The following is a 14,723-nucleotide window of genomic DNA, read 5'->3' on the forward strand; positions in this document are numbered from 1 at the left end:
GGAGGTCCTTTTTCCCCAAATGGTCTGAGATGCCTGGACCCTCATCTGGTCCTCAAGCACTTCAGGTGACCAGAGAAGGACAGATGGGCCTTGAAAGGGTATTTTTAAGGCATTAAACAGACAGCCAGCAACTGAAAATTATTTATGGGGTTTGTAGCAAACCTAAATGGATAACTGAAACCTCTGCCTGTGTTTAACTGCTGCTTCATATTTTTCCCTTCCCCTTTAGGCTGGCTTCAACTTTCTTAACATCCAGATTATTCCGTGCATATAAAGCAACCCTTCCTCCCATCATATCATTCTGTCTTTCCTGCACAACCTTTGACTCTATATTGAAATCACTTCCACATTCAGGGGTGAACTACACTTCCCACATTCCTATTTTTTTCATGACATATGGTCACAATTCCAATACTTTTTCAAAAATTGTTCTAGAATTCAAGTAAAGGCTTGTTAATTGTGTTCCTAGCTTAGTTTTAGATGTGATTTACTCTTTCTGGATTGATTAGCAGTATTAGCTTTACTTTTCTTAACTTGGTGAATTACTGAGTGCTCAAATTCTAGCCAGAATACCACAAGGATAAAAACCCCAGAGCTGCTCAGTCATTCAAACTATCCAGCTTAGTGAGAGGAGTTCTGAACCAGAATACTTGTGCAGTGATACACAAGAGCAAGTGCTCCCTCAACTGATGATAAAACTGACACCCTTATTTACTGTCACTGCCAACTGTTTTCAAGCTGATGCTAATGGTTGGCTACTGTCCCACATCTCCAGGGTGTCACTTGCAGGAAACATGGAATAGGTCACTTGACCACACTGTCAGCTGGTGAAGATACATTATGTTGAACGAAACCCGTGGGGAAGTTACATTTGAGGGATTGGATTGAGTTTTGTTTCTCTGTTATGGTCTGTTAAAGTCTCAGAATAAGCCAGGAAAGGACTGAAACTCTGCAAAGTATTTGTTATTACATATCAGCAAGATACCTCACAAAAACAGGGTTTACCCACATACAATTCATGAATCAGGTAAAACGTTAATCATGGTCCAGGAACAGACATTACAACTTACAGTATAACATAATTTTACAGGTTTAAGGACAACAAAGTGTGTCAGGTGCGCTTAGGATAGATTAAAAGCAGACAAGTGCCATACAAAACTTTTATTTACTTAAACAATTTTTCTTTATGAAAGGCACAATCCAGCTTTAAAATTATTATGGCATGGCTTAGTGAATTTAGCCAGTAAAGATCCAAATTGTATTTTGTTTTATTCATTCATGGCATTGCTGGCTAAGCCAGCATTTATTGCCCATCCCTAATTGCTCTTGAGAAGGTATATACACCAGGACAGGAAAGATCAAGGGCTGATCTTCAGTTTGTGCTGAGTTAGCTGCTATTGGCTAGGAGGCAGTATAAGTGCAAAACCTTGTGGTATCAACACCATTGGACATGAAAGATGACCATCTAGAAAAGATAATGGCACTTTTAAAAAATCTTCCCTGGCATGTGAGCGTCAGTAGTAAGGTCATAATTTATTGCCCACCTCTAACTGTTGTGGAGAAGGTGGTGGTGAGCTGCTTTCCTGAACCATTGCAGTCCATCTGGTGTAGGTATACCCACAATGCTGTTAGGAAGGGATTTCCAGGATTTTGACCCAGCAACAGTGAAGGAATGGCGATATAGTTCCATGTCGGGATGGTGTGTGGCTTGGAGGGGAACTTGCAGGTGGCGATGCTCCCATGCGTCTGCTACTCTTGTCCTTCTAGTTGGTAGAGGTTAGGGTTTGTAAGACTCTTTTGAAGGAGGCTTGGCAAGTTGCTGGTATGCATTTTGTATATGGTTCACACTGCTGCCACCGTGAGCCGGTGGTGGAAGGAATGCATGTTTAAGGTGGTGGATGGGGTGCCGATCAAGCGAGCCGCTTTGTCCTGGGTGGTGTCAAGTTTCTTGAGTATTGTTGCAGCTGCACTCATCTAGGCAAGTGAAGAGTATTCCAACACACACCTGGCCTGTGCTTTGCAGATGATGGACAGGCTTTGGGGAGTCAGGAGATGAATTACTCGCTGCAGAATTCCCAGCTTCTGACCTGCTCTTGTAGCCACGGTATTTATATGGCTGGTCCGGTTACTTTTCTGGTCAATGATAATCTCAGTGTGTTGATGGTGGTGAATTCAAGCAATGGCAATGCTGTTGAATGTCATGGGGAGATGGTTCAATTCTCTCTTGTTTGAGATGGTCATTGTCTGGCACGAAAATACTTGCCACTTATCAGCACAAGCTTGAATGTTGTCCATGTCTTACTACATAAGGACATCACAGAATCACAGGATTGTTTCGGTGCAGAAGGAGGTTAATTGGTCCATTATATCTGTACAGGGTCTCCAAATGAGCAACTCACGTAGTTCCATTCTCTCGCCTTCTCCCCATAACAATGCACATTGTTTCTTTCAAATAACAGTCTAATTCCCTTCTGAATACTTCAATTGAACCAACCTCCACCACATTCTCAGGCAGAGCATTCCGGACCCTAATCACTCACTGCATGAAAAAGTTTTTCCTCATATCACTAGTGCTTCTTTTACTAATTACTTTAAGTCTGCAGCCTCTCGTTCTTGATCCTTTCATGAGTGGGAGCAGTTTTTCCCTATCTACTCAGACCCCTAATGATTTTGAATACCTCTATCAAATCTCTTCTCAGCCGCCTTTTCTCTAAGGAAAACAGTTTTAACTTCTCCAATCTATCTTCTTACTGAAGATCCTCATCAGAGGAACCATTCTTTTGAATTTTGTCTGTTCTAAAATACCTTCACATCATTCCTAAAGTGTGGTGCCCAGAACTGGATGCAACACACCAGCTGATGATGAACTTGTGATTTATACAAGTTCAACATAACCTCAGCAGGTCTGGCAGCATTGGCGGAGAAGAGTACAGTTGACGTTTCGAATCCTCATGACAAGGGTCATGAGGACTCAAAACGTCAACTGTACTCTTCTCCGCCGATGCTGTCGGACCTGCTGAGTTTTTCCAGGTATTTCTGTTTCTGTTTTGGATTTCCAGCATCCGCAGTTTTTTGTTTTTATCAACATAACCTCCTTGCTTTTATACTCCAAGCCCTTATTAATAAAGCCCAGGATATGGTTTGCTTTATTAACCACTCTCTCAGCCTGTCCTTTCCAATGACTTTTGCACATATATACCTAGGTCCCTCTGCTCCTGTACCCGCTTTCGAGTTGTACCCCTATATTATACTGTCTCTCCATGTTCTTTCTAATAAAATGAATCACTTCAAATTTCTCTGCATTGCACTTCATCTGCCACCTGTTCGCCCATTCCGCCAACTTGTCTATGTTCTTTTGAAGTTCTACACTATCCTCCTCGCAGTTCACCATATTTCCAAGTTTTGTATCATCTGCAAACTTTGAAATTGTGCCCTGTACACCAAGGTCTAGGTCATTAATATATATCAGGAAAAGCAAGGGCCCCAACACTGACCCCTGGAGAACTCTATTACAAATTTTCCTCTAGCCCGAAAAACATCCATTAACCACCACTTTCTGTTTCCTGCCATTCAATCAATTCTGTATCTATGTTGCTACTGTCCCTTTATTCCAGGAGCTATAACTTTGCTCACAAGTCTGTTCTGGGGCACTGTATCAAATGCCTTATGGAAGTTCATGTACACCACATCAAAAGCATTTCCCTCATCAATCCTCTTTGTTACCCCTTCAAAAAAAAAACTCCAGCAAAGCAATTAAACATGATTTTCCCTTAAGAAATCCATGCTGGCTTTCCTTAATCAACCTGCATTTGTCCATTTGAATATCACCTTTATCCCGTATTATTGTTTCTAGAAGTTTCCCCACCACCAAAGTTAAACCGACTGGCCTGTAGTTTCTGGGCTTAACCTTACACCCTTTTTGAACAAGGGTGTAATGTTTGCTATTCTCCAGTCCTCTGGCTCCACCCCTAAGTATAAGGAAGACTGAAAAATTATGCCTGGTGCCTCTGCAATTTCCACTCTCACTTTTCACAGTATCTTTGGAAGCACCTCATCTGGCCTTATGAACTTTAAGGGCAGATAACCTATTCCTGTCTTTTCAATTTTAAACCCTTCTACTAACTGAATTACCTCATATTTTACCATGGCCTGGGTAGCATCTTTTTCCTTGGTAAAGATAGATGCAAAGTATTTACCTCAGCTATGCCCTCTGCTTCCATGTGTAAATTCACTTTTTGATCCCCCCTCACCCCTATTCCTCCTTTTACCACTGTTTTACTAATTATATGCCTATAGAAGACTTTGAGATTCCCTTTATATTAGCTGCCAGTCTCTTTACATATTCACTCTTTGGTTCACTTATTCGCTTCTTCATCTCCCCTCTGAACCTTCCATATTCAGTTGGTTCTCAATTGTAGTTTCTACCTGACCCCTGTCATAAGCACACTTTTTCTTCCTTATCTTATTTTCTATCTCCTTTGTCACCCCAGGGAGCTGTAGATTTGTTTGCCTTACCTTTCCCTTTTGAGAAAATATACCTTGATTGCACCCGAATTAGCTTTTCTTTGAAGGTAGCCCATTGATCAGCTACTGTTTTCCCTGCCGACTTTTGACTCCAATTTATTTGGCCCAGATCTGTTCTTATCCCATTGAAGCTGGCTTTCTTCCAGTTAATTTCTCTTATTCAGGACTGTTCTTTGTCCTTTTCCATCATCAGCCTGAACCTTATGATACAATGATCGCTGTCGCCCAAGTGTTCCCCTAACACTTGATCTACTTGGCCGACCTCATTTCTAAGAATCAGGTCTGGCAGTGCCTCCTTCCTTGTTGGACTGGGAACATTCTGAAGAAAATTCTCCTGAACGACACTCCAGGAATACTATCCAAATCTAAATTTGGATAATTAAAGTCCCCCATTATAAGTACTCCATAATTTTTGCACCTGTCTGTAATTTCCTTGCAAATTTGTTCCTCTACATCTTTCCCACTAGTTGATGACCTTGCAGACTACACTAAGCAATGTAATTGCACTATTTTTTGTTCCCTAGATCTAACCAAATAGATTCTGTCTTTGACCCCTCTAGGTCATCTTCTTCCTCTGGCACTACAATGCTCTCCTCAATCAATACTGCCACCCCTCTCCCTTTTCTTCCTTTCCTATCTTTCCTGAACACCTTGTATCCAGTAATATTTAACGACCAGTCCTGCCGTTCTTTGAGCCAGGTGTCTGTTATAGCCACAACATTATATTTCCAAACGGTAATCTGTGCCTGCAGTTCACCAATCTTATTTACCACACTTGATGCATTCACAAACATGCATAGTAACTGCGATTTCAACTCTCTTACTTTCTCCTTTACTCTGACCCCACCTATTAACTTACTATTATCTACTCTAGGGCTATCTATCTTTCCCAATATTGTGTGCCTTAGTATTCATCTCTGATATTATTTCCAAGTTCCCACACCCCTGCTGAGTTAATTTAAACCCTCCCCAACAGCACGAGCAAAACACCCCACAAGGAACTCAGTCCTGGCTCTGTTCAGGTGCAATCTATTCGCCCTCTACCGGGCCCATCTCCCCCCGAGCCAGTCCCAATGTTCCAAGAAGCTAAAGCCCTCCCTCCTGCACCATCTTTCCAGCCATACATTCATCTGTCTTATCTTTCTATTTCTGTACTCACTTACGGGTGACACTGGGAGTAATCTGGAGATTACTACTTCTGAGGTCCTGCTTGCTAATTTTCTACCTAGCTTTCTAAATTCTGACTGCAGGACCACATCCCTCTTTTTACCTACGTAATTGGTATTGATGTGGACTATGACTCCTGGCTGTTCACCCTCCCCCCTCAGGATGCTCTGCAGGCGCTCAGTAACATCCTTGACCCTGGCACCAGGAAGGCAACACACCATCCTGGATTCATCTCTGTGGCCACAGAAATGACATGGACTGCTTCAATACTTGAGGAGTCTGAATGGTACAGTACATGTGCAATCATCAGCGAACATCCCCACTTCTGGCATTATGATGGGGAAAGGTCATTGATGAAGCAGCTGAAGATGATTGGGCCTAGGACACGACCCTGAAGAATTCCTGCAGCAATGTCATGGGGCTGAGAAGATTGGCCTCTAACAACCACAACCATCTTCCTTTAATGCTAGGTATAACTCCAACCAGTGGAGAGTTTTCCCCCTGATTCCCATTGACTTAATTTTTTTCTGGGGCTCCTTTATGGCACACTTGGTCAAATTCTGCCTCGATATCAAGGGCAGTCACTCTTTCCTCACCTCTTGAATTCAGCTCTTATGTCCATGTTTGGACTAAGGCTGTAACGAGGTCAGGAGCTGCATGGTTCTGGCAGAACCTTTGCAACCATATATTAGCATGGAGTCGGACTTTAACCAGGAGGACAAAAATGTTAATGCTTAATATGCAGCAATTAATACTGATTCGTATAGCTTTTAAATTATAGTATATGAAGCATGACAATTTGTTATGATAGCCAATTTTTATCCCCTGGGGATAAAAAACATGTTTGGATTTGACTTGCAAACATTTAATCTCCTTCCTTCTGATCTTTCAAGCAACTTGAATTTTTCAAACAAGGCCAAGTTTCTTCATTTTCTTTCAATTATTTCATTCTTGTAAACTTCACTTGGGATATCTCCAGGGTCTCTGAACAATATGCTTTATTTCTAGAGGCTTCTGAAGTGTGATACAAGGCAAAAACTAGACCAACTTCAAGCCGAAATCAAACTCAATTTTCCTCCCACCCACTGACAAGGCACCTTGCCTCATAGGTATAGCTAAGAACCAATTTGACAGTGGAAGATCAAGTACGAACATCGGTTGATAGTCAGAGCCAATCCTGGTGTTTCCATATTCTGTGGTGAAGAATTCGTCATTTAAAAAATAGTGTCTTGTAATGAGAACACTGCCTGTCCTGATGTCCTGGACAACATGTATTTCTCAACCAACATCACAAAAATAGATTAAAACAAAAACCTGTGGATGCTGGAAATCCAAAACGAAAACAGAAATAACTGGAAAAACTCAGCAGGTGTGGCAGCATCGGCGGAGAAGAACAAAGTTGATGTTTCAAGTCCTCATGGTGTGTATGGGAGCTTTCATCTTTGGCGAACTTTATCTACCAGGATGTACATAAATGACCACAGACCTTGCAGGCTTTCTCTTCACCTCCTTTAATATTTTATACAAGAGGCTTGGTGGCTAATTGACCCAGTGTTAAGGAAAATGAACTGTATCATCAGTACAATGTTTACAGAGACTCTGCCTGGCCTGTGAGCTGAGACACGACTAGAACAGTATCTGCCATGGCATGATCAGATTCTGCAATAATCTCTATGCTCTGATACTTCCTGCTTATGAATGTTACAGTACAGGTGATTCTGACACTCAAACATTTGTTCGTCAGTTTAAAGTTATGACCCTTCAACAGAAGGGTCATGAGGACTCGAAACGTCAACTTTGTTCTTCTCCACCGATGCTGCCAGGCCTGCTGAGTTTTTCCAGGTATTTCTGTGTTTTTTTGACAAAAATAGATTAGCTGGTCATTATCACATTACTGCTTGTTAGAGTTTATGTGCAAAATTGCCTGCTGCATTTCTTACATTTTCACACTTCAGAAGTACTCCATTGGCTGCAAAGTGCTTTAGGATGTCCAGTGGTCATGAAAGGTGCTATTTGTTTATCAATATTCCACAATGGTTTGAAATGTTGAGTGCTGAATTTAGTGGTGGACTTCAAGCAAGAACACAAATCCTGTCATAACTTTAAATTGTACATTGGTGCCCCAAAATGCTCTATCCTTAGGCTTCATCCTTCCAAAATGCCAAATGGTGAGTTACTGGTATTGAAGAAAGCTAGCAATTAGATACAAAAGAATTTAAATTAAAGAGTTTACTGGCCAAACTAAGTAGGCAAATCTCAACCAGCTCCTTCATGAAGAAGCTCCCTGTGGCTCTATGGGCAGGTGCATTGCACAATATGAAACTAAAGCCATACACACGAATAAGGAAAGCCCCAGTTTTGACAAGCTTTATGCTGAGTTGGTTCCCCTCAGTTGTTGGTGGGGGTGACTAAATCTGGTCAAATCTCTCATAGTTAGGGAAGAGATTTATCAACCAGGGTTTCTGACCCTCCTCACGATCCAGTGTGCTCATATAACTAGGATGGAGCACAGCCAAATGACATATGTCCCACCTAGACTCAGACTTGAAGAATATTTATTTGCATGAAATACTAAAAGATTGCGAGCGCTCATGGAACTGTTCTGCTTGGGTTATTGCCTTCTGGGGAGGAGGAGAGAAAAGGGAAGAAAATGGGATTAAAAAACTAAATATAAAGAAAAGAATAAGAAAGTTGACTTACTGTCCAACTCGTATTGTGCTAATGTGGAGTCACTCAGGTTCCGAACATTATACACGGCTACAGGATGTGTGACAGCGTGAAGAGATAGGTTACAATGAACAGTGAATATTAGTGAACAACAACATCAATCAAGCAACTTTCATTTAAGCAGCAGCAAGCATAATTGAATAATACATTAATAGCTTTGTGATGATTACTGTGAATTTATGCAGGGTTATTGAAACAAAACTCAGACAAGGTTTAAAAAAAAAGCACAGGCAACAAACTGAAAGCAATGAATACAATGTGACATGGGATACTGAAGTGTGTACTGTGCTATACAATGGTTATTTAAACAGTGGTAATAAGACACATCACCAACACAATTTTCTGTTCATTCTATAGCCATTACTTTGTTGAATATAAAGCCTGTATTAGATGGTGTGTGCGGTGAGGTTCATGAGGTGATACTTCTCAATTCTACATTAGTGTGTTCAGTGAGGCTTATTAGGCTGCTCCACTTCCTCTGTATGTATCTGTAACAGTTTAAGTCATGTGTTACAGGAGACAAATAAATAGTTGGGAAGATCTCAATGGTCACAGAAAAACATGCAGCGTAGTTAAATGTAATTAAATACTAATAATCTACAGATGTTATAAAATACTAAAATCTAGCTACATAAAACAATTGAGGAACAAATTATAATGTTCATTTTTTTTCTTGTTTTGCATCAATGTGTATTAATTTGACTATATTGTACAACAATGGATATTTCATACATAAAAGTATTACACAGATATCCAAAAGCTTTACATTTTGTTTACCCAGATTGTGTCATGTGAGGGTGGTCACAACAATTGAGTGTGGCAACTTTGTGCAAAAAGGTAAATAAATAACATACTGCAATATTATTATTGCAAAACAAAACTTTAGGAGAGCTTGTGTTCATCAAGAACTTTTATTGCTGAGAAATGAGACATTTTCCAATTAACCTCTCACGGATCGATGCTATGGTGATACTTACACACAAACACACAAATTAGAAGCAGGAGTAGACCATTCAGTCTTTTGAGCCTGCTGCGCCACTCAATAAGATCATGGCTGATCTGATTGTGGCCTCACTCTACCCCCTATACTCTTTGACTCCATTGTCAATTGAGAATCTATTGAACTAAGCCTTAAAAATATTCAAATACCCTGCCTCCACCACTCTCTGGGGAAGAGGGTTCCAAAGACTCATGGCCCTCTGCGAGAAAAAATTTCTCATCTCAGTATTAATTGGGAGACCCCTTATTTTTAACCTGTGTTCCCTTTGTTCTCGTCTCTCCTACAAGAGAAAACATCCTTTCATCATCCTTTAACACTTTTCCAGCAATGTGCCTTCAGCTCAACTGCACTGGTAAGATATCCATATATAAGATGCGTTTGTCTCTGAGTAAGAATGCCAATCCATGTAGTTTTACTAGATTTTTTTATTCATTCACAGGATGTGGGCATTGCTGGTAATGCCAGGATTTATGGCCCTTGACAAGGTGGTGGTAAGTCACCTTTTTGAATACAACTGAGTGGGAGTTAAAAGACACCACACTGCTGTGGGTCTGCAGTTACATAAAAGGCTAGACTGGGTAAGGGTGGTAGATTACCTTCCCTAACGAACATAGTAAACCAGATGGGTTTTTACAAAAATCCAATAATTACATAGTCATTACTGATATAAGTTTTTAATTCCAGATTTTATTTTAATTAATTGAAATTAAACTTCCCAGTTGTTACGGTGGGACTTGAACTCCTGTCTCCAATCATTAGTCCAAGATTACTAGTCTAGTAATAAAGCCAGCATGCTACACTATGCCTGGTTCATTTGATTCATTTTCATAAGACTTCTGATTCAAACAAGATGGTTTTAAAAAACAGTTTACTCCAAATGTAAACTCAGGTCTTAAATTACTTCTTTTGAGCTTTCAGAACTACAAAAATGCTTTTAATTTAAAAAGAATTAGATAAGTCTATTCATGCGATATGTTAATCACAGTTTTCTCCACAACTTCCTGTGGCTGAGATGACTGAACTCCAACAATCACAAACTTAATTTAGATATTTTGGGGTGACAAATGATATAAATGAGGACTGTGTTTCTGTACAAAGTGTACCATCTGCCAAAATCACTTATTTACTGAAAGACTGCGTAGATCCACTTAATTTATGGACTACTATGACCATAATGGAGGAGGAGGAACCTTTAGTCACCCCTGTCCTAGTTTGAAATCAGACAAATGCCCCAGAATGAAAGTACAAAATTGCAACATGCTGTGGCACCAACTCTCCTGAAAGGAACTTATTAAGTGGAATAAACTGTACACGCTTGAGTAGGAGAGTTACAACTGAAAGTGCCAGATTAAATTCATGCAAACTAATAAAACAACCGTGTATTGTATAGGGACACAGACTGTATGTCTGTATGCTGGCATGACACTGTAAAGACAAAATGGACTTACGTGTGAGTTCAGACCATTTAGCATTGGGATTGCTCACACTGCGAAGGATAAAGCTTCTGTAACTGTCATAAACTAATTCTCGGTAGCGAATCCGGTACCCCAAGAGGATTCCATTAATCTTCTCTTCTACGGGTGGCTTTGGGGAAAAGAAATAGAATCAGCCAGCAATTTCTTTGAAAAGATTGGATGGTGAGCAGCCAATACATTCTGTTCCACATATTTCCATTTTGGTTCACTGCAGCAGTGTACCAAAGCACCGCTTAAATACAATTCTCCAATAACTTCACAAAGAAGCATACCACAGGCTTAATTTCACACCAAATCACTGGAATTAGTACTGGATTGGCCACATAATGGAATTATAGATTGGAAAAAATGAAAGGGGCAGTTTTACAGAAGTATTTTTAACTCACCTGCCAACGAATCATTACCGAGGTTGTGGTGTGTGGTGTCACGGAAAGAATTTCAGGTGCCTCATCTGGTGCTACAATACAAAATTAAGCTTTTGTTTAAAACTTTATGACAGCATTATTGTATTAATAATCACAGACTTATGTAGAAACATTGCAGGTGATGCTTGTGTTAATGCCTTCAGATTTTTCACCACACACATTTCCTTCAGGTGAAAGTTTTAAGATCTGTAAAATTGCACTTCCTTGATATACTCCAACCAAATCATCCTTATTCCTATGTTCTCCTTTAAAAAAAATTCCAATGTTCCCCCTCCTTTTCTTCTAAAGGCATTTGTCTCCTGCTGCTGGTTAGTTTGTCCAAATTTATGGTGAGACAGTGAATGTTTGCAGACATTGCATTCAAGTACAATCCAGTGCTTATTGGATATCCACATACATGTGCTTACTAGCAGTCATCAATGGACAGTGTTTAAGAGTCTTTTACCTGGCTAAATTTCTTCTTATTTCAGAGGTGCTGAGGCTAATTTTAGCACCTTAACTGTCACTCACTTTCAAAATTGGACCTAGGATCTTCTAGCCTGTAAGGCCCAAGCTTTACCAACTGAGCCATCAATGGGCCTCATTATGTTCTTCTTAAGTTTGTATAAAGCCCAACCTGTAGCTTCTCACCACAGCCATTGCACTGTAGCAGGCACCATGAGCATAACCATGCATAAGTTATGACTTGCTCATTAGTCTCCAAGCCCCAGGGAGGTGTTAGGAACATCAGGTTTTGTAAACTTTAAATGTCTGAAAAAATAGTGAATATACATTAAGCTGCAAAATGATTCAGTGAAGAATTCAGAAAGAATTTGCCATGCTTAGGTTAGATATTTCGTATTTCTCATCACATGTTCTTTTCTCTCTTCCTCTTTAAGTTCTTCTGTGTCTTACATCTATTCTTTGACTGACAGGGCAGGCAGCCAAACTGCTTTCTGGCTTCCATCAAGATGGTTGCAAGGAGGGATTTGCAGGAAAACAGCAAATTGACTCAACACTTTTTCTGTTATACCCCTGAGAAAGGCACATTCTGCAATATCTGCTAAATAAAGCAAACTTCTGCTTTGTCAACACCAAGGACAATATCATAAAATAAATCTTTCAATTAATATTCTGGTGAAAAAAGGATTCATACAAAGGAAGTGGAAGAGATTGTCATTTGTCCAAAGTACATAATGGTAATTGAATATTTGAAATTTGGATAAAGATTTAGAAGTATTTTGTGTTGATATTTCTCTCAATCATACATCAAATCTAACATCTTTAAATTCCTCCTAAATTCATTTGTTGGCCAGATTATACATTTTCTTACATTTTATAGTCATGCTCTGCAATGTTTCCTGCCAAACATGCCAAAAATACATTAATATTTCAGTTTGAAGTACCATTAACTTTTCACCCCTCTATGATTATCAACATTCAAAATGATATAGTAAACAAAATATCTTCTTAAATTGTATCTAATTATTTATATCTCAAGTTCACAGGAATTAATATTTTCAAAAAAAACATTATTTTTTTAAAATAAATATTTTTACTGATAACATGCTGCACAGCCAAAGAACAAAATGCTTCTTTCCAACATCTGATTTTATTCAGTTCCTGCTGGAATGTTAACTGTTCAGTACTTTAAAAACAATAGTTCTGGATCATTATTGTGAAATATTCACTTACAGAGTTGAGGGATGAAGCAAAATAAAATGTGAAATTTGATAAACTGGTACCAAAAATACTTCAGCTTGTTTTTAAATAACATATAGGCAGGGCAATGACAGGAGATTTCACAGTTTGTGAAGCAGCTGGACATTCAAAGATTCTAACCTGGTGACAAAAACGTGGAAAATGGATCAACTGCTCACAACTGGATGTGCTACCCATAGTAACCTGTGCCTGCCCACCTCATTGGAAAATTCAGCCTCAGATATTATACCTCATAGTGTGACACACAGTGACCAATGGGCATCCCCAAATTTACTATTAGATCTGTTACACCCCCAACATCCCATCTCAACTTATCTTGCCTTCTCTCCTGACTTCAATGTCCTCCAGGCCTCCCTTAATCTGTTCCTTCATACAAACAATGCTATCCATATTTATGACCATCTCTTCAACCTTTCCACCTGAAATGGCCTCCCCAATCCTGTCATCTTGATCATAGACAAGGCCATTTCCATCTATTTCCGTATATCCTGCATTACTCACATTCCTCACTCTCTTTGCACTCAAACTTCTGTGCTACCCCCAGAATAGGTTCTTCCCCAAGTCATGTTAAAGGTCCTAGCTGTCTAGCCTTTGGCCCTCCATTCGCCATAATACTTCTGCCATTGTTGATCTGCTCTACCACTCCTTCACCTTTGATTCCTTCTCCTCAGTACAACCCAACTCTTGCTCACCATGATCTTTCTCCCAGTATGGACATCATCTTTGCACCCACGTCAAAGGCAATTGAGAGTGATTACTGCATAATTAGTTTAGTCATTCATTTCCAGATCAGGCCACTTCAAGCACAATTGGGCTTTGTCCTCCTCTGCCAAAACTATTCATTATTCTAGGATCACCCTGGAAAACAAAGATGGACACCCAGTTTCTTTTCTCCTTTTAATTCCGTCATAGCCTCTCCCTATTTCTGTAGCCACCTTCAACCTTACAAGAGCTTTTGTGTTTCTTCAACTCTGGTCTCTTATGTATCCCCACTTCCTTCACAATTGGCAGTTGTACCTCAAGCAATGTAATCCCAAAGTTCTAGAATTCCCTTCCAAAACCAATTCCTGGTATTACTTTAAGCCTCTCCTTAAAACCCAGTGGTTTAACCAAGCATATTTGCTAATATTTACTTCTTTGGCTTAATGTTGATTTGTGTCTGATTATGTTTCTGGGGAGTGCCTTGGGATGCTATTCAATGTTTGAGGAGCTATATAAATGCAAGTTTTGTTGTAATCATGTAGCATATGCTGCAAGAGGTTGCAGTTTTCCCATGGCAAACATAAATGCTTGCTTCTAACATTACAGTGTGCCATCTTCTGTGGCAAAAGTTGGGCTGAGCACATAATCAGCTGACACAGCAGAATTACAAAAATTGTATCACTGGTCTATATGGACCTTTTTCAGCCATGAGGGAAGGTTTGTGATCATAAATGAAAATGGTGATCTGCACTTTAAACAACCGCACTTGGGTGAGATTGACTTTATATAGTTTTTTTCCTCCTATTGATATTGATGAATCCACCTCACAAAACTCCACAGCCCTTCTGCCTCAAGTAGTTCTAGAATATAAAGGGGGCTTTACTAATGAGAATCATGGGCAGTGCTCATGAATAACACATTTCCACATTGAAGAAAGAACAATGAAAATACATCACTACTCTCGGCAATGTGCCCATGCAAGTGACAAATAAGTTTATTCTG

The 14,723-nt window shown here is 39.7% G+C and overlaps 1 protein-coding gene across 1 annotated transcript in view; it reads right to left on the bottom strand.

Moving 5' to 3' along the window:
- The window catches only part of LOC121293629 (protein sidekick-2-like), a 941,309-nt gene that overhangs the window by 176,094 nt on the left and 750,492 nt on the right, over positions 1-14,723 (bottom strand). The window contains exons 32-33 of the mRNA XM_041216767.1: positions 11,280-11,350; positions 10,867-11,002 (exon numbers count right to left, since the gene is read on the bottom strand). Coding sequence (XP_041072701.1) covers positions 10,867-11,002; positions 11,280-11,350 — 207 coding nt within the window. The remainder of the gene's footprint in view (positions 1-10,866; positions 11,003-11,279; positions 11,351-14,723) is intronic.

The sequence above is a fragment of the Carcharodon carcharias genome, chromosome 22, assembly GCF_017639515.1.
Source record: "Carcharodon carcharias isolate sCarCar2 chromosome 22, sCarCar2.pri, whole genome shotgun sequence".
NCBI lineage: Eukaryota > Metazoa > Chordata > Chondrichthyes > Lamniformes > Lamnidae > Carcharodon > Carcharodon carcharias.